Source organism: Zeus faber, assembly GCF_960531495.2.
Source record: "Zeus faber genome assembly, chromosome: 22".
Classification (NCBI taxonomy): domain Eukaryota; kingdom Metazoa; phylum Chordata; class Actinopteri; order Zeiformes; family Zeidae; genus Zeus; species Zeus faber.
This window is the reverse complement of record NC_137209.1, coordinates 1,967,501-1,989,028: the sequence shown is the minus strand read 5'-3', so window position 1 is coordinate 1,989,028 and position 21,528 is coordinate 1,967,501. Positions and strand designations below refer to the sequence as shown.

At 41.6% G+C, this 21,528-nt stretch overlaps 1 protein-coding gene across 4 annotated transcripts in view; it reads right to left on the bottom strand.

Annotated features, from left to right (window-relative positions):
- Positions 1-21,528, bottom strand: part of mtm1 (myotubularin 1) — a 65,094-nt gene that overhangs the window by 34,748 nt on the left and 8,818 nt on the right. For all 4 annotated transcript variants that reach the window (XM_080023093.1, XM_080023094.1, XM_080023095.1 and 1 more), the window contains exons 2-3: positions 13,757-13,818; positions 12,814-12,908 (exon numbers count right to left, since the gene is read on the bottom strand). In XM_080023093.1, coding sequence (XP_079879219.1) covers positions 12,814-12,908; positions 13,757-13,808 — 147 coding nt within the window. In that variant the 5' untranslated portion in view covers positions 13,809-13,818. The remainder of the gene's footprint in view (positions 1-12,813; positions 12,909-13,756; positions 13,819-21,528) is intronic.

Genomic DNA, 21,528 nt, shown 5'->3' with positions numbered 1-21,528 from the left:
AATTAAATGGTTACAATCAGATCAACAATTGGGCTATGAATGGCGAGAATTTGAACAAACAGAATTTCAGGAGTTATCATTATCTGATCTCCCATTCCCTACTAAATCAATAAGGAAATATAATTGCTTTAAAAACCCGCAATCGCAATGACTCTGTCAGCCTGGTGGAAATTGTCAATGACTCAGTGGTCACACTTTATTAAATAAATTAACTCAATTAACGCCAATCTGGCACAACCCAGATTTTCTGTTTAAAAACAGACCAATAATCTTCAGGTCTTGGAAAAGACAAGGAATTACTCATCTGGAACACATTTTTGAAAACAGTGCGCTTATATCCTTCCCAACCTTACCCCAAAGGTATATATCAGATATATCATACAACAGTCTCTAAAAGTTCAAATGAAATTGACTAACAACATCCTACAACGACCTCCGATGATTGAACATCTTATTCATATCGGTAATTAAATAAATCCCTTTTCCAGATATACTGTGCAAACTTTTATTAAAAACGGATGACACTTTATCTTTGCCTACAATGGAATGGGAAAGAGACCTTGCTGTTCCCACCGATATCAACCTGTGGAAGCTTATTTGCAACACCTTTTCTATGACCCGCAATTCCAAATGCAACTCATCCAATAAAAGATTCTGCAGAGCTAATATCACGGAACACAAAACGTTCAAAATGGGTTTTGTGGATAGACGTCTGCTCTCACTGTTCCCTTAATACCAGGGATGACTACTTTCATGCCTTTGGGCTCTGCCCACCTAGCCTAGCATTCTGGAAAAACATCACTAAGAAGCTATCAACCCTTCGGGGTCACAGTATTCCAGTCTCCCTGACTATATGTCTCCTCAGTGACCTTTCCTCAGTTGACCCACCACTTAAACACCACCAAGCCATTTTGATCGCCTTTACAATTGCCAAGAAAATAATATTACTCAATTGGAAAAAAAGAGATAATCTCTCCTCATCCCAATGATTACATTCATTATGGAAATCCAAAAACAAGGTTAATTCATTTAATGCAATATGGGCTACTTTTATCACTGACATAACTCCATCATTTAATACTTGAGTCTTCCTAAGTCGGGGCAATGTCGTGGTGTTTTGGGCATGTGGGGGTCCTCCTGGTTTGGTCGGGGCTCTGCGGTTGGGCGGGTGCCCGGACGGCTCTGGGGACGTCTGTGTTGCTTAGTCCTGAGGTCGTGGAGGGTCCCGGAGCCCGACGGGGGTGTTAGGGGGGCTGGATGGTGGCGCCCGCTTTTTTCCTGAGTTGCGCTGGCCTGTCTCCGTGGGTGGTGCTCCTGGGGAGTGACTGCAGATGGCGTGTGGGGGTTTGAGGCAGGGTTGCGGGTTTGGTGTTCAGGTCTGGGCCGCATGGTTGGCAGGTAGCTACGTCGCTGCAGTATTCCGCCCCGGGGTGGCAGGGCCTGTGGGGGGACGGGGGGGTGGCCCATCATGCCAGGGCTGGTTAGGTGTTCCGTCTGGTCCTGTGACCTGGAGCCCTGAACCTGGCCAGGTGTGCTCGGCGTGGGGCTCACCATGTGGCCTCCTTCGGTGGGGGGCGGACTCTTGTCATCACACTGGGCTGCCGGGGTACCTGTCCTCTGGCGCTCTTGGTGCGTGGGGCGCTCGTTGCTAGGGGGTTGGGCTGCGGCCCTCTGTTATGTGGTCCGCATGCTTGGCGGCCGGGGGCTGACCAGGGGCCTGATGGGGGAGCGGAGGTGCATGGCGGGCTACTCTGCGCCCATGGCTGGTCGCTGTAGGTTTGGTACCATCAGGTATGGGAGGTGGGCGTGCTAGGGCGCGGTCAGAGCTGGGGTGGGGTCCTCGTGGTCACTCCCCGGCCTGCTGCATCCCTGCGTCGATCTGGTTGCACTTCGCCTATCTCTCCCATTGTCAAAAATCATACTCAGTACATACACCACACAATAGGCCAAGAGGTTGCTGGACGGGTGGGGTGCGAGCAATGTGGCTGGGGATGTGGCGGGCTGCTGCCATCATGCCTGTCACGCCCCAGCGTGCTTCTCGCCTGTTCATTTTAATGCCAGTTGTATTAGCTTAGAACACATATACTCGCACACCAATCCTACTCTGAACAACACTCCACCAGACCAGGGATTGCAGGGCAGGAGGGTGCGAATGATTCGGGTTTGACTTGCCTGAAGGACTCGCACCCCCACACCCCACAATTTTAACTGCAATTGCCAACAGCTACCATTGAGCACTGGGGTTTTCCGGGGTGCGGCCACTGGATGCATTCCAGGGCCCCCGGGTGCAATCCAGGTGCCCCGCGCTGAGCACAATATGTGGATGGGCGCTCGCGGTTGGGTGGGGCATCTGGTCGACTGCGGTGGGGCAGACCAACCAATGGGGTAAGTCCTCTACACTCACAGGTGGACACCACCGGTGGTCCTGCAAAGGTTCTTAGAACTATAAAAAAGTTCCTGGGTGCAGGGGGGTCAGCCATAAGAAATTATTTTTTAGCTGTTCAGTGAAAGAATACAGCAAATTTCTTTCTTAAAATGTATTATACTGCCTACTTAAAGTTGTATGTTCTTTTCAACAGCAACTCAGCAGAACACCTCAGGCCACACCCAACGAGGCGGGGGATTCCGTGGAAGCCGTCTCAATCGCCGAGGCCGACGAGGTCACAACCTAGGACGCAGCACCTGCTATTGCTGCGGCCAGGAAGGACACTGGGGCCGCGCCTGTTTCACCGCGCCACAGAGACGATCACAGGGCAACTGGGGTCAAACAGGGGACTCTGGACATCATCAGAGTTGACGCCGGGAGGAGGGGACCCCAAGGAACGACCCAAGCCACGGCTCTGCACACCCTGATCAGGTGACACACACCCACCCACCCACCCACACACACACACACACACACACACACACACACACACACACACACACACACACACACACACACACACACACACACACACACACACACACACACACACACACACACACACACCACCCTTCTGGTTGCATTCCTCTCCTTTTCTCCCTCATTTACTGCCATAAATATGACAGGAAGCCACATGCCCAATTGTTGTTGCAGTACTCCTGGACCTGATTAGCTCTGTTTTTTTAATACATGTCATCCAATATTTATGTTTCCTGTAAATGTTGTTTGGTTCTGTGTTTAACAGTCGCACCCGTGGTGAATCTCCCCCTCTTGGAGTAGTGATCAGTTGTTTATAGGCCCAAACATGGTAAAATAGTTCTCCAAAGAGGGGGATTGGTTGGTGGTTCTGTATAACCAAAAACTGTGCTCTTGCCATCTTATAGGTCATCCACAGGACAGAGTTATTGCAGCAGTTCTTGATGATTTAAGAATGAATAAAGAGTTGCATTGCAGGTTGAGAACTCTTAAGTCCACTTGCAGACTAACTCTGTCCTAGATGCAATGGCATACAAATATGCCGTTGCATATATGTTGTATGTTGTAAATATGCTGTATGCCCAGCATGCTGACAGCACAGGTTTAAAAAATAAAAATAAAAAATTAAAATTTGGAAATATTGTCACAAAATAATGCACAACTGATGTTGAATTTACACCAGAGTTATAACATATAACGTTACGATGTATGACATTTGATAGAAAATTAAATGTTATGCTATAGTTACTTACTGCCCGTTATGCCTTCTGACTAGGGCAGCAATGAAGGTTATCCACTCCTGTCTGGTTTGGGCTGTTTTCTGGACACTTCCCCAGGTCAAGTTCATAGCTCTCATTTCTGAACACTCAAGATTGTTTTACTACTTCGCTGATTAGTTGCCAACTATTAAATAAATCGCCATACGATAGTAAACTGGATATTTGATTCCCCTCTCTACAGAGAGGAATTTTCACCTCTCAGTGAGAAAGGAGTGGATTGCTCCACTGGAATGTGGAGATCTTCGTCAATGGGTCTGCGTCTGCATATGTATAGGTGAGGTATGAGGGCTTACAAACCTGTTGGGTGACACAATGATCAGCCACTAAGTGTAAACAAAGAGATGGCCCAAGGCTTTACCTGTGGTCTGCTTCGTAATCACTCAAAAAATGTGTACTGCCCCAATTAGAGACAAGTACTGTATCCTTGTGTAAAAGTTGTAGACTGGAAGGCTATGCTATAAATGATTATAAAAAAAAGAAGCAGGAAGCAATAAGTGAAACAGCAAAAACATGTGATAAACAATAAAGGGCGATGCAGCAATACAGATAAAAACAATCTCATACAATCAATAGTCATAATGCACAGATGGTCAATTATACTTACATTACATTACATTTAGCAGACGCTTTTATCCAAAGCGACTTACAATTGTTCAAACACCGACGGACGCAGCCATCAGGAGCAATTAGGGGTTAAGTGTCTTGCTCAAGGACACTACAGCATGCTAGCAGGAGGAGCCTGGGATCGAACCAGCAACCTTTAGATCACTAGACCACCAGCTCTACTGCCTGAGCTACCATCCCCGGGGACACATATTTGTTTGCGCGCAAGCAACGGGGATCGATAGGTACTTATAATATACTTCAAATAAGTATTACCACAGAAGAAGAATAAGAATCTTTATTTGTCACATGACACACTGCACTACAACACATGCACTACAACACATGCACACGCGCGCGCGCGCGCACACACACACACACACACACACACACACACACACACACACACACACACACACACACACACACACACACACACACACACACACACACACACACACGCGCACGCTTTTTGGGTGGTGGCCAGTGAAATGTGGCCTCTGCATTTCACCCATCCTAGCTTGTCCTTCCTCCGGGGGGGCAGCCAGGAGCTGTGGGCAGCATTCGACCACGCGCCCGGGGACCTGGTACCAAATGTCCATCGCTGGTCGGATGATGGTGATGTGTGCATATTTTTGGTGGGGGTCCTTACTGATGTTACAGTCGGTGGAGGAAACCCCATGTGAGCACGGGGAGAAAATGCAAACTCCACACAGAATGGTTCCTATTTGAGAGATAACCCGCTGGAGTAGAGTAGTAGTAATAAGTTATATTAACTTATAAGGTGTGCACACGGCACACTGTAGGCAGAAAAAAACCCGCTCCAATTCTCAGAGTTAGGTAAACCTTTCACACAATGAATAAAGCAGAAGAAATGTACATTATGCTTAAGTGGCATACTGTACACATGCTGTGTAGCAGGCATCAGTAGTTCATCCTTGGATTTTCCCCTAACCCTGGTCTTAATCTGAGGTAGGGCTTAGGCCTTTATTAGTTTGTGTTGACCACACCCCCTGTATTTATTAGAGGCTCGGTTTTTATTTGAGTAACTGTTTATATTTGAGGAAATATTGTAACTCAAATACATGAATTACCTTATCTTCTAAACCTTACACTGCTATTATGTACATTCTCACCTCAATGTTCACCCTGCTATTTGTTGTTGTTTTCATGTCATTCATTGTCTCAACCTTATTCAATCATCACAGTGAACACAGAGGAATGTTTTTTTTTTTTTTTATCTTTGTGTTTATTTTAGTCAAGCGCAGTATGGAACCAGATGAGAATGGCACAATATTATTTTACTTCTCACTTTCCAGTATGCCCTCCTTGATTCTACACAACTAGTCTTAGAACTTTGTGTAGACCTAAAATAATTCTAATCTGGTGTCAGTCTCATCTCCCAGAAGCCCTCTATGGCTCGTACAAGCTCCTGCTTTGTGCCGGGTTTAGCCTCCTATCTGATGAAGCCTTTCAACGAGTGCCAAACAAGCTCGATGGGATTCAAATCTGGTGACTCTGGAGAGGTCTTCACCCAGTTAATTCCCGCTGAGGCAATGCAAGCTGGCGGGACCTCTCTTTGTTGATGAGTGCCATCTCTGCTTTACAGTGCAGTATGTGGCAATCGACATGTGCTGGTTTACAGTATGAACACTAAACGTTGCGGTCACACATTTGCAAGCATGGGCAAATGCAAATGAGCAGCGTCGGCCACCACAGCCAATAGGAGGGAAGATAATAGTGATGATAATTCCGGCTGTTCCTATTGAGCCCGATCATTTAGCATCTCTTCTGGCTTTCGTACTAAAGCCAAATTTTGTTTTGACTTATGATTGATATACAGTATATCACCAAAATCATTCAATATAATTGTACTATGACTTATAACTTCCAGAATACCACAACTTAATATTATGTTTGGTATGACAAGCTTAAATATTAAAACAACAGTTTTGCATTTTGCGTCATATCGACGGTTAAAGCACAACTACCTGAGCGCAATTCGTTATGCATTTATTTTTCCTCAATTTCTATGTGCGGGGGTGGTGGTGGCAGGACAAATAAATCACTTGTTTTTGCAACCGACACATCACTGGAAGATACACTTGGAAAATGGACACCTGGACCACTGGTTCACAGCCAATCAAAGAGCGCAACAGTGGAGGGACTATGCATCCCATAAACCACTGTGCAACCAACACACTTCTGTGATTGACTCAAGTATGCCATGGGAAGCCTAGCCTAGTCAATTCCTTTTGCCGTCTCTTATTTTGGTAAACCAGGGTGATGTGTGTGTAACATCTGTATGTTATATAATTATAAAATATATATAATTTATATTTATATTTAATACATATAATGTAGTATATGTATTAAATAATACTGTTTTATATATAACATGATATAATACGGGTATCATATACTATGTTAATTATATATATATTACATATGGATCCCACTGCTATTTGTCTCAAATAGGGGTGGGAATCACCTGGGACCGAACAATTGTGGAGACTCCCTGAGGGGAACTAGGACCCAGGGGAAACCTGGCACTGGCGACGCGGATGTGACGTTATCCAACTGGTACTCAAGCTGTTCCAGTTTCAGCTTGAGTACCGTGTGTATTTACTCCTTAACTTCTACTGATTTCATCTTATCAATCCACAAAAGTTTGTTTCTGAACAAATTTGAGGCGAGATATAATCCAGTTGCTGAATCTTCACTCATATTAGATGTAGAAGATGTAATTTAAAAGTTTGTTCCGACTTTCGTAAAGCACGGGCTCGCCCACTCGGAGATTTTCTGTTTCATTCAATTAACGTCGTAAGATTAAATAAATACATCGACAATAAAAATACTATTTTATTATTTGTCATGTATTTATTTATTATTATTATTTTTTTTATTACCGTAGAGTGTACATGGGCCACCCAGAGCGATGCAACTCGACTGGGCGGACTCAAGGTCTTAGGTCTGGACCCATCACCAGCACTGCCAGTTACCAAAGGTTCAGTCTCTGTATTGGAGCAGGAGCTAAATAAGTTGCTCAAAACAGAGTTCTAAGAACTACGATAATCCATACTAGTGCCTGCAGTGTGGACACAATAAAAGGGACGGTTCCTCCAAAATGTCCTTTAGAACTATGAAAAAGTTCCTGCAGTGTGAAAATGCACGATATGGCATGTTTTGTGATACATGAAGTATTGCGATTATATTTGTTGGGATATTGCACAATTGTTGTATGTAAAATAAACACCTGTTACACAAGGTTACGCACAGTGGTTATTAGTTTCATTCGATAAACACATCTACATCTTTTTCATTAAATAAACGCAAGATTATCCTGTATACGCAAGTTGCTTTACGTTTTGAACCACTGCAGACAGATAAAGCATTGCAACTGCTTCTCCACAAATGCAGCCTGGGGGTGTTCCCAGGTGTTGGCGCGAAATTACATCATCCAGGGGGATATCATTACAGCCACGGTCGGATCACAGCGCCATCACGGTCCTTGCATGGGTCAGCCACACACCAATCACTGATCTGCCTGGGCTGTGCCATGTTCCAGCTATCCTCTCCAAGTTGCTCCTACTGTGTGTGTGTGTGTGTGTGTGTGTGTGTGTGTGTGTGTGTGTGTGTGTATATATATATATATATATATTGCATATATGGAGACGTGGACACATAGACCAATATGTTGGTACCTTTACAGCTCATTGAAACAATGCTTCGTTCCTCCTGAAAAGTGATGAAGCAATTTTCACATGTATACCTGCATGCCTTTGGTATGTCAGAGGAAAACAAAGAAACTGTGAAAAGAGATAAAGCAGCAAAGCAGCCCCAAAACATAACCAAGCCTCCTCCATGTTTCACAGTAGGTACGGTGTTCTTTTCTTTGAAAGCTTCATTTTTTCGTCTGAACATAGAGCTGATGTGACTTCCAAAAAAGCTCCAGTTTTGACTCATCTGTCCAAAGGACATTCTCCCAGAAGCATTGTGGCTTGTCAATATGCATTTTAGCAAATTACAGTCTGGCTTTTTATGTCTTTCTTTCAAAAATTGAGTCCTCCTGGGTCTTCTTCCATGGAGTTCACTGTCACTCAAAAAGCGACGGATGGTGCGATCGGACACTGATGTACCTTGACCGTGGAGTTCAGCTTGTACCTCTTTGGAAAGTTGTCCTTGGCTGTTTTTTTCCTTCTGTTCAATCTGGGGTCGATTTTCCTCTTGCGGCAGCGTCGAGGGAGGTTAGTTTCAGTCCCATGGACCTTAAACCTCTTAATGGTATTTGCAATTGTAGTCACAGGAACATCAAGCTGCTTGGAGATGGTCTCATAGCCTTTACCTTTAACATGCTATTCTATAATTGTCTTTCTGATCTCCTCAGACAACTCTCTCCTTTGCTTTCTCTGGTTCACGTTCAGTGTGGTGCACACGATGATACCAGTTAGCAGAGTGACTTATTTTCTCCATTTAAATAGGCTGATTGACTGATTATAAGATTGAAGACGTGTGATAACAATTAAAGAAAACAGTTAGTTTGAAATATCACTATAATCCAATTATTTATAATCTTTTCTAAGGGGTACCAACAAATCTGTCCAGGCCATTTTAGAATACAATTGATCTCTTTAGCAATAATATATCTGAGTTTCAATGAGCGACCACACACACCCGCCCGCTCACCCCCACACCCCCCGAAACCCCCACCAAAGGATCCGAGAGACTGTGATGTCAAATACAATGGTAGCAGTTGTGTAATCAGAGGAGAAAGAAGCACAATTAAGGAAGGGGCCAATATCAGTCATCCCATCAGCGAACAGTCAGACCGGCATTTATTCTCACTACTTCTTGGTTTCCAAAAAGACAGCAGGAATTAGATCAATTGTGGATTCACAAGCTCGCAACGAACTGATTGTAAAGAGACCATTCCGCAAGCTGACTACACAGTGTGTGCTGTGTTACATCATGCCAGGGGATTGGTTCACTTCAGTCGATCTCAAGGATGCATTATTTTCATATACCCATCCTCCTAGCACACAAACGTTTACTTCGCTTTGCTTTTATGGGAATAACTTACGAGTACCAGCGGATACTGTTCGGTTATTCCCTAGGCCTACGCACTTGGGGCAGGCCGAACTCACCGGCAAACACATCGTGTTGGAACTCAACACGGTTCTTCTGGTTAGTGCCCGATATATTGGGCATTATTTTACTTTTTTGACGACATCGGGATCAGCAGTTCTGCAGCCAAAGTGTCCCAATTTGTAGTATAATAAACAAAAAAACATTGATTATTTGTGATCTACAAATAGACCCTAACCCAGACTTTAGGTACATTTGGTGGTTTTTGACTTTTTTGGTAGCATTTGAAAGTGGAGAATCAGAGCTTAAAACAAGGTGTCACTCGTGTGAATCAAGCAAATATTTTTTCAAAGCTATGGCTGGCTATGGCACAAGAGTGCGGAAAACTGGGTTTCTGAGATTTGAGAGAACTTTGAGAGAACTCAAATTTTTTCCCCACACTTGGCTTCATTCAGCCAGCTCCCAGAATGCAAATGGATGGAGCACCAACAAAGCCACATGGCTACTTTACACCCTGCTGAATGGGGCAATCTCTGCATTGTTCTTGTGTTTATAGGGAATGTTGAATAGGGTCATCAACACACAACATCTTTGCTTTTAAAAAAAGCTTTTATTTAAAAGTAAGAATACACATTTTATAAATGTGGAATTATTTAGGAGTTTAACCCTCTGAGGTCGACAATCGTGAGCTCAGAAAAAAAAGTGACTTCGATTCATAAATCTCTCTCGACCTACTACGCGTGATTTTATTATATGCGCACGGCAAAAAAAAAAGAAGCTTAGAATCGCAACTTTCCTTTTTAGAATAATATGATAATAATCAAATTAGGTTAGATTTGGCATTGAGTTAGACCTTGCCTTTGTTCTCTCTATCTGTCTTTCCAAACCAACACCTATTTATCATGTCAATGGATTCGCGGCTCCTGAATCCACATCCTGTCCATTCAGTCTTGATTCTGCTTTGCATAATGACGCACGCCCCGCTGTGACACGGCTACGGCCACGCGCCCCACTGGGTCGCGTTCGTGACCCTGCGCCAATGTGACCTATGGATGGATTCGATAAATCATCATGTCCTGATACTGAGGAAGAAAGACAGAATTTTGAATCGAGAATTGACCCAACATTTGTGTTGAGAAAAGGAGCTCCAAGAGCCGCTAGTAAACCAATATGATGTGTATTGAGGGATGCAGACTTTTGTGACGCGGCCAAATCCTCGACTGTCGAGTATTTGAATATTTTATATATACATTTGACATCTTGTATGTTGTTTTCATTTAAGACCATGGGCAAAATGCCTTGCTTTAAGTGTTTAACAGAATAAATGGAAAGCAAAGTTATATTTTTGCCCCTTTCTTTTTTTTTTGCTGATCCAAAAAAGATCCAATCCGTGACTCAAAACTGTGATATGATCCGAACTGAGTTTTGTGATCTGTTGCACCCCTAACTGCTAATAAATGCTGTTATTGCCACTTATAGAGTCTAAATAACACATAATAAAAGCCTACATAACTGTTAATAAGTGCATAGTTAACTCTCAATAAATGCATAGTTAACTGCTAATAAATGCTATTAACACTTATATATTTTTTTTTCCACACAATAATGTTAATAAGCATCTTATGAGGACCATTTTCCAATTACGCTTATTAAAAGCACCATAGTAGTTACCAGGCTGGGTAATTTTTATTTTACTTAATTCAACCATCGTAGTCATAAATACGCCCTGGACAGGCAATGGCGGTCTGTTTTATTTTTGTTTTAAAACACAACTGTAAAAATACACATTTATTTGATTTTTACTAAAACCTTTGGAACTGTTACATCTTTGTTCTGTTTAAAAAAAAAATAGTAGGTGCTCAAAGTTAAAAAAAAATATTATTTTTTAAATTAAAAAAAAGGACGGCATGTGACTCAGTGGTTACCAATGTTGGAAGAAGGTCCGGGGTTCAAGTCCCAGGTCCTTTCTGTGTGCAGTTTGCACGTTCTCCCCGTGATTACGTGGGTGTCTCCCGGGTGCTCCGGTTTCCTTCCACCATCAAAAGACATGTATATTGCCCCTGACTGAGGCACGGGCGAAAGAGCAGGAGTTGGTCCCCGGCTGCTGTACTGCGGCTGCCAACTGCTCCTAGGTAAGGATGAGTCAAATGCAGAAAACTAATTTCCCCCAGAGAGATTAATAAATAACATACAATTTTAGTAACCCATATATGTATTCAGTCTATCAGTTTCATCCACACCAATAAACTGGACTCTAACAATGCAGATGAGGAACAATGCAGTTCAGAGCGAGTAAATCATGAATATTCATATCTTGCCAAGAAAATAAATCCACTGGTTGTCTGGACTTCCTCTTCTTTTTCCTCCCGGCTAAATAAAGTAATTTATTCTGGAATATTCAATTTATTAAAACACGATTGTTGCTACAATATTCTCCTACAGTGATTATAAAACATTATGCTGGAAAATGAGTTATTGTCCCCACTATAATTTGGACTTATCTATTTATTAACTAGTTTATCCAAAGTTGACAATTTTCAGATTCGGATTTAAAACAAACAAAAACCAACCTCCCCCCCCCCCCCCCCCCCAAAAAAAACAAACAAACAAACAAAAAAAAAAGGTCCACTCGGCTCTCGGAGAAACTTTCCCCCATCAGCATCCCCCCTTCCAAGCACACGACTAAAACAGGGGTCTGTCGGGGCCCCTATTTTAGTCCATATATAATACAACTGTTTCCAATGAAATCTCGATTCCCATTCATATAAAAACAACCAAACAACAACAAAACGGCCGATAAAAAGGGCACCATGGACATCACAGACATCTGATGTTCATGGGGCTTGTCATCTGTGGTGATTAATACAATACAGAGTGTTAGTGCAGCTTCCATCGACAAACAAAAACGCAAGCGCATGAGCAGGAAAAGGACTTATCTAAACTGCCTAAATGAGATCATTTAGATCATATCCTCAACCCATTGAGGATAATAACAGATATGCGGCTACCAGCAATGTGCAACTAGTAAATAAAAGCCTTCCGAGTATGACATAAAAAATTGGATAAGATACAATAATTTATTTGCATATGAGTATGTCTGAAAATACAAAGAGCTTCCCATGTTCAATGAGAATTTGGTTACAATGCTTGACCAGTTTCACTGCAGCAGGCGTGAAAGAGCGCTCTGTAAAAGGTGAGATTGTGAAGCATCCAAGATGATATTATGACATTGATATGATGATATGATGATATTGGAAAGATTGTGAAAAAAATAAAGAAAGGGACTCAATCCTGTATTTGTGTGTGTGTGTGACAGACTGTGTGTGGGGGTTGTTATATGTAATTTAAATCAAATAATCTTTCACATCATCAAAAGTCACCCACTGAAATGCCACTGTGTATCAGTGATCAGGGTATCAGTGAATGTCTTTGTTGGCGACTTACTGCATCTGTGCTCTTGAAGTATAGTCTGTAGTTGGTGATGAACACCTTGCCTTTCTGAGCTCTGCCGAATGGACAGATGTAGATAATGTCCTTGTCTGGAGAGGAAAAAAAAAAAAAATGAAGATAGCCTCTGACTGACCAGATAAAAACTGTATCAAATATTGACCGACCGGTGTGTTGTATTTGTGTTTCACAGACATACCTAGACCTATTTTTTTTCCTAAAGGCAACAAAAAACAACAAAGCTCTGGGCAGAACCACGGAACCAATCTCCAATAATAGTGCGTGTTTCGGTCACTGGAGTACGGGTTTCAGATTTGTTTTTGAGGTTTTTATTTTTTTATTTTTTTTAATTGCTTAGCACAGAGGTTCTCAAACTTTTTTTTGTAGTGTACCCCTAAGATCTTCAGCTGAGTACCCCCTTCACTGGCATTGGGAGAAAAAAGAAAATTAACATAAATGATGTACTGTATGAGCGTCGTATGTGTTTTTTCAAACATTACATATAACCAATATTTTTGCACAAATTCTTTCTTCAAATTTTCGGAGTACCCCATGCAGGACCCCAAACTACCCCTAGGAGTACCCCCATTTGAGAAACAGCAATTGCAGAGACTAAGTGTGAGACTTGTAATTATAGAAAAAGGATCAGGTATTTATCCTTTACATACCTTTCCACCAGCAGGTCACCTAACTGTACACCTGCCCACTCCTACACCCAAGCTGGTACTCCTGCTGCTAGAATTATTACAATTATGACTTTTAACTTCCTTCATACTTCTTCATTTATTTTACTATATTTCCCTCCAGGGTCGAAAAAAGTATCTATTTATTCCATATATCCTTGTTTGAGTATTCTAGGTTTTCTTTATATTTGACTGAGATGAAATGTATCCATGCAGACAGGTTACCATCATCTTCGCTATAACAAAAGTACACTTACCAATAACTCTCTCCTCACCCGGCAGTAAGGCTACATCTGCCAACAGCTCCATCTCCGGTTGTCTGCCAAAAACAAAACACACACACAATATAATAATGAAAATCACACTGAAAACGAATAGAAAAAAAACAAGAAATTGTTTTTAATTTAACAAATAAAACAATAATTTGAAGGGGTAATAATTTCAATTCAAAAGTAAAAAAAAAAAGTTGATTACAGTGTATTGAGTTATCAAGTTTTGAGTGTATTGAGTCGCCTTCGCTTTGCCTCTTGCTCTGTTTAACACTAACGTACTAACCAAGACTTTTCTCAGATTTTGCCTTAAGAATGTGGTATACCACAAATTATTAGAGAATGAATAGAACTAGTGAGTGAAAACATCCATGGGACTGTGGATTGGTATTCGTAGCTTCGAACTTCACTTAGGCTTGAAGCCAATGACTTGACAGAACTTGACACAATAAAAAACTAAATAAAATCCTGCCATATGTTTATTGTGTGCAGTTAACTGAGTTTTATTGTATGTTCTTTTTCATATTTTATTCTATGATTGTTATTATTACTGCCTATTGTTTTAATGTGAGCAGCTGGGACATTGCGATTTCCCTCTGGGGATGAATAAAGTATCTACCTATCTTACTACTGGATCTATCTGAAAACAAGAACATACACTTTATTGATCCCCAGGAGGAAATGTGTCCTCTGAATTTTACCCATCCAAGGGGACCATAATCCTAACACGCATGTCTTTAGGGTGGAATCCAGGGGACACAGAGGAAACCCATGTAAATGTGGGGAGAACATGAAAACTATACACAGAAAGGCATTCCCGTTTGAAGCATGCTGTAGTGCACTGAGCAACCATAACATTTCTGTTTTTGTATTTTTATTTGAAGGAAACAAACTCGGCCCACCCACCAGTCATAATAGCCTTTCTGTTGGTTTCTTGTTCTAAAACATGTATTCTTGCTAATAAATGTCCGTGTTTCTATGAGTGTAAACAAGCATTTATTCTTGGAAAAGCAAAGTCACCCAAGCTGCCCGGAACGGACCAGACTTAGGACAAGATGAGACATATGGATAGAAAGCATGTGAGAAATTAACTCAGCCAAAGCAGAGGATAGAACAAGGAAACTGGCAACTGCAAATGACGACTCACTAGATGAGAACACCCCTCCTTTCCTAAGTCACTACATGGCAAAATATTTGGCTATTCCAGTCAAGTAGGTATGACGCACAAAATATTGACATAATAAAAAAATAAATAAAAAGACTGCAGTTTGACAATGGTCCCATGCACATTTCTCACACAGCTATTGATAGAACCACAAATATAGCAGTACAGAGAAAAAAGTCCCTGCCATTGCCAGCTATTTTGTGCAACTGCTATGACAAAAGCCATCGGAAAACGTATTGACAGCAGCATTTTCTGTGATCGAGGATGCTGACCTGAATTCTGAAATCACACATACGAAATTGAGAACGTTAGACAAATTAACTAGTCATCGTGCAATCAATGGATCGATCCCTGGCTCCTTCTGGCAGCGAGCTGAAGTATACTGAGCAAGATACCTTAACCCGTGACTGCTCCTGATGGCTGATGATTTATACACTGCAGCTTTGCATGACTCCCTCCGCCATAGTGGATTACTAAATTGTAAGTCTCTTTGGACTGAGGTGGCTGGAAGGTTTGAGGTGAATAGGTCACTGAGCTCCCAAAGCTGAGATATAGTGCGGTAATAATATTGACGTATGTTACTTCGAAAGTTACACGGAGAAAGTCAACTTTAGAGTGTGTACATTGGAGGCCAAGCGAGGAGCGAAGCGAAAATGTTTAGATTTATGGCAAAAACAGAGGCTGAGCTGACACCTATGGATTGGAACCAGATGTGGTATGTTAGCTCTGTACAGCTATTAAAAGCGAGTGCCGAGGCCGCCCAGCAGAGAAAACTTCCGGGTTTGTTCTCTTTTGGACATCCTAGGCAAGACTGGTTTGATGCTGATTTGAGTAATAAAACTATTATTTTAATCAAGTCAGCGTCAGCGGTCACTCCTTCTTCATCAACACATCAAAATCATCCAGAAACTACAAAGTGGCATCATAAACAGGATCTGTTGGGCCTCATCTGCAGATGCCGACTGCTCCAGCGAACTACCGCTCTCAGGGTGAGTGGCCCCTCACAAAATTGAGCTGTGTGTGGTTTTTGAAGCTGTTGTGTTTTGTGCAGATAGGCTGCACTGACGAGAGCAGATTGTGCGGAGATAGAGATGATGTGTTGATGTGTGAACTGAGTTTCCGTCTAAATTGGGATTTATTAAGTTGTAAAAGACGTCAATAAGAAAAAATAAAAAAAGAGAATTAAGTATGAAGTTAAAAGTAAAAGTTAAAGGCTTAAAAGATGTGGAGAAAGTTGAAGTTAAAAGTAATTGTAGAATGGCAGAACTAGTAGCCAAAAGTTATTTAAATAACCATGCAAGATTGACGAAGACAAGGCCCGTATCTCCTTAAACAGTAAGACATGTGTACATTAAATGCTGCGTGAAAGTTGGCCGAATGAAAATATAATATAGTCAAATCTAGGTAGGAAAAACAAAGAGGAAATAACCCTGGCCAGGGGAATTGACTCAATATAAAATTATATAAAGTAAGATGAAAAAGATGAAAAGTGAAAGAGATAAAAGTTAAAAGTCTAAAGTTAAATGAAAAAGATGAAAAGTGAAGTAAAAAGAGTTACAAGTTAAAGGCTTAAAAGATGAAAAATAAAGTTTGAGAAAAGTGGGGAAAAACAGGGCTGAACCTGCCCAGGAGAACTAGTGGACATGCATGATGAGAGAATCAGATTAAAAAGATTATTTGTTAAAAGTTTGGCCAAAGTGAAAATTTTGATGAAATTAGAAAAGTATAAAGGAGTCGACGTTAAAGATGAAGTTAAAAGATGAAGTTAAGCGCTGTTGAAGTCTTTGGAAGATCAGATGTGCTGCCGGACAGACATATCTTTTTCTTTTTTTTCTTTTTGTGTGTGTGAGTGTGAAAGTGCCGTGGCTACAGATATGTGAAGAGCTTTGTGTAATGTTTTGTGTATTTGTAAGTGATATATAGAATATATGTGTTATTAAATAGGTGTGGTGAGCAGTTGAATAATACATAAAGAGAAACATTTCTTGCCCCTTTAGTGATAAACATATACAGTATGAGCCTGTTTACGGACTTTGTAAAGTTGATTAAGATTATGAGCCTTTCTTTAAGGACGTTTGATAAATGTATATGAGCCTTTCTTTAAGGACGTTTGATATATGAGCCTTTTTCCAAGGACGTTTGTACATTTGATAAAGGATATGAACCTTTACAGGACTTTATATATTTGATAACAAAATGAGCCTTCTGAAGGACTAAAGCCACAGTCTGCCTAAACATGCATGTACACATCCAGAAAAGAAAAGAAAATCCCCTGCTCTGAATTGGAAGTAGGATTTGTGAATTGTTTGACTAGTGTGTGGGGGTTTTTTTTGTGCTTGGGGTGTGTTTCTGTGAGTCCTGTCTGGTTAAAGAGCAGATAGTCTTGTTGAAATAGAAGGAAACGCTGGTTTTTGATGCAAGAAAAGAGGTTTTGTGTTTCGGCTGATGAGAGAAAACAGCTTTGATTTATGACTGTGCGTAACTGCATTGAGCTAGGCTGTTCCTACGGGAGCCAAAACAGGATGTTCACTCACTGACGACCAGTCCATACTTGAAGTCTTTGCTAAATTTAAGAGGTGGTGCAAGGGGTGGTGCTTCATACAGAATGGAACTTAGCTAACTCCTCTTGACAAGAGGGGCTGTGTTGACCCCCCCCGTTCTCTTTTCTCTCAGCAGTTAGAAGAAAAATTAATAAGATAAAATAGGGTTAAATAGACAAATAGAATAAAAATAATTGAAAGGTGATATCAGATTGACTAATATACTCTTTGGACTTTAAATGCATTGCATGATTAAAAGTAACCATTGCTTTATTTCAAGTGTGCGCAAAATAGAAAAGCTAATAATGTATGTCACACTGAATTGTATTATAGTGTGTATAAGAATTTAGAGTGAGTCTAAGACACTTCTGTTGTTCTTTTTCTTTTTTCTTTCTTCCTCTCTTTTACTATGCTGAGTGAAAGCTGGGGGAAAGAGAGAAGATGGAATGAGTCTGGATCATCCAAAGGGCAGATGACAAGACATCTGACAGATCATCACAGACACTGAGGTTTGCCGATGACAACGTTTTGAATCCTGAATCCAGCTAAACCAGTTAAAGGCCAGTACGGTTTTGTCCACAAACTCTTTCAACAGACCTCACCTGCATTTACCTATATGGCTATACATTTAGTTATAATAAACGTGTTTAGCTTGTTTTCACATATAGGTTTATAGTAGTTCTTTTTCATACATTGCATTTGCAATTACTTAGTGAGAGACTTGGCAATGGACTGACTAATTAAGGCTTTTGCCTAATTAATGGAGTATTATTGATTGATTGATCACGTGTGGAAAAGCTGATTTGATTTAAATACTGTTGAGTTCTGTGAATATTGGTTTCATTATATGAGTATGGTTTATCTAGGCTGTTTTGGGAGTGAACATTGATATAATTTTGATAATTTAACATAAATGAGTGTGATCAGATGCATCAGATGGTGAACTAGTGAATTGGCTTTCACAAGTGGGAAGCGATTGGTTTCCTTTGGGGTTGGCAAATTCAGCTGTTTTTGGTTGAGTGTGATTACACGGGGCTTTATAAACACATTTTTAAAATAATTTGATTACAATAAAATAAGAGGATCATTAGAATGTCAAAAATGGATACTAAAATTACAAAAGTAATCACTCCTATTGATGTAGTGCAAAAGAATAATCCCCTTATTAAAGATATTGCAAAAATATCAGGAAAATGGCTGACATTGAACAACCGTGGCCAGCTGAAGGAACTCTTAACCCGGATGTGATTAAAACAATGCAGGTGCTTGTGTCCACATATCAAGTAAATCAAAAGAAAGGCAAGAAAGGAAAGATACGCAAGAAGAAAAGACAAACAGAACTTGGCATTCTGCAGCTGTTTGCAAAGGAGGGACAAACATGGTTCGAAGCTGCAAAGGAAAAAAGAGAACAAAGGAGACAAGAAATGAAGAAAAATTAAAAGGAAACAGAAAAATTGATGGAGAAGATTACCGCACCCTTCTCACATACAACATCTGTAAAGAAGCCCCCGCCTTATGAGAAGGAGGTGAAGTTCACTGATGTTTATCCCCAGCTCCCAGTGATGACACAGGAGGGCAACTATCGCTTCAAAGATGAAGATCAGCAAATAATAGAGATGGGCAAGTCTAAAACAACCATCAAGATGTATCCGAGCTTCAACAGTACCAAGAGAAGGAACCATTTAGGAAGCAGACAACGAGTCAGAAGTCTGGAAATAGGAGAAGAGATTGGGAGTGACTTTGACGAAGCTATTGGAGGATACGACCCCGCAGTCAGGCGGATGTTGGCTAAAGCGGAGAAAAAAGGAGATTGACCAGTGAGGAAAATGGCACCAGGAACGGATGACACGGATGAGAGTGAACAGGGTGAAAGCGATGAAGAATTGGAGAAAGAAGGTCCTTCCTGTTTTCGAGCTTCAACAGTACCAAGAGAAGGAACCTTTAGGAAGCAGACAACGAGTCAGAAGTCTGGAAATAGGAGAAGAGATTGGGAGTGACTTTGACGAAGCTATTGGAGGATACGACCCCGCAGTCAGACGGATGTTGGCTAAAGCGGAGAAAAAAGGAGATTGACCAGTGAGGAAAATGGCACCAGGAACGGATGACACGGATGAGAGTGAACAGGGTGAAAGCGATGAAGAATTGGAGAAAGAAGGTCCTTCCTGTTTTCAACCATTAGCAGCCAGCACTGGGGTAGGAGATGACAGACGCATGGTTTTAAGAGAGATTGAGAGGAGTATAGACGGATGCCTGGAGGACATAAGTGACTCCACCTGTCCCGAAGTTCGACAAGCATTGGAAAAACGGTTACAAGAACTGCAAATAACGGAGAAAAAACTACAGAAGAAAAAGCCTCAAAAGCCCGACACTTTGAGGTATGGACTACGTCCAAGAAAAAGAAAGAGACCCGACAAAATGTGTCCAGTGATAATTCGAGGACAAAATTTAGAATACAAGCCTTGGCAGAATACAGACATGTCTAACATACTTGAAAAGTTACCCACTCTTCAAGATAGAGCACATCCGTGGATATCAAAGCTGGAAGAGGTTTTGGTGGGAACACAGCCTGCCATGGGAGATAATAAAAGACTTTTGGCTAGCCTCATTGGAGTCCCAGCTATGGAAGAGATCCTGCAGGCAGCAGGCCTTAACAGATACGTGGCAACTGCAGTGTATGATCCAGAATTGTTTGGATTGCCCACAGGAAAATCCAAGAGCTTATGTGTCAAGAACTCATCAAGTGTGGAGAAATGTCACAGGAAATGATCCAGATTTTAATCAAATGGAGAAATCAATTCTCTGAGCCAAAATACAGAAGTCTGCCTCTACAAGTGAGGAGCAAATTGGCAGAAGTGGTTGGTCTTGGAAGCATGACCAAAGGTGTTTATACGGACCACATAGCGCATCAAGTGGAGCTATAACGGAAAAAGGAGCATGACCAAAAGGAACAGGACCAGGAGACTCTCAGAAAACTCAACCAAATACAGTTGGTGGATAACAAGAGGAAAGAAAAGAAACAAGCTGTGGTTATGCAGAGCCAGTCACAACTAAATAAATGACCATCACAACCACAGCAAGGACAGATTCAAGTTCTACCACCTGTGGTCCCCACTGTCTCCTTTCCACAGCCAGTTTTTGACCAACCACAAACATGGAGAGGAAAAGGTCAAGGAAATTTAGGAAGAGGAAGAGGAGGAAATTTCCAACAGTCTCAAGGAGCGTGTCATAATTGTGTACAACTAGGCCATTTTGCACGTGACTGCTACAGGTTCAGAGGAGGCTTCAGAGGACAAACACAGCCACCCAGGGGACAGGCGAACCCTTACAGAGGTCCGGAACCTGGTTTTTAGGGGTGCCCGGAAGACTCGAAAGGGAGGTGTCAGCTGATAATATCAGGGACGGAGCAAGATCCAAAAATAGAGGTGAAAATAAATGATAAGCCATTGGAAGTAATGGCAGATTGCGGAGCAGCTTTCACCTGTGTTCGGCCTGAAGATGCTATACATCTCCCCATGTCTGACCAATTGGTACGGACAATCAGATTTGAGGGTGTGAAACAGCTGATTCCTCTCACAAAACCAATTGAGCTCTGCTGTAGAAATTGGAAAATGATTTGAAAATTTGAATGATTCTGCTGGTCTGTGGAGAAATCATCCCCTGACCTACTAGGTCTGATGATTCAGGAAGCACATTGGTTAGCCCATGTTGCAAGGGGGGGGGTAAGGAGAAAAATCATGAAAGAGTAGGGTTTTTGGGCACCGTACTTGTGCTTGAGCAAATTGATTATGTCATAGGCAAATGCACAAACTGTCTTAAAAATAATGTTCGGAGGGGTGTGATGAGTCCACCGGGTCACAGTCCAACTCTGACAGGTCCTTTGCGTGAGTTGGTTGTAGATTTTGTTGACATGATAAGACCAATAGGAGGTTAAAGATACATGTTAGTCGTCGTGGATAGATTTTCACGGTGTGCCTGAGGCATGTCCAACCAAGCTTAAAGATGCTCAGTCAGTTGCCAAGTTCTTGTGTCGTGAGGTCATAAACAGGTGGTGACTT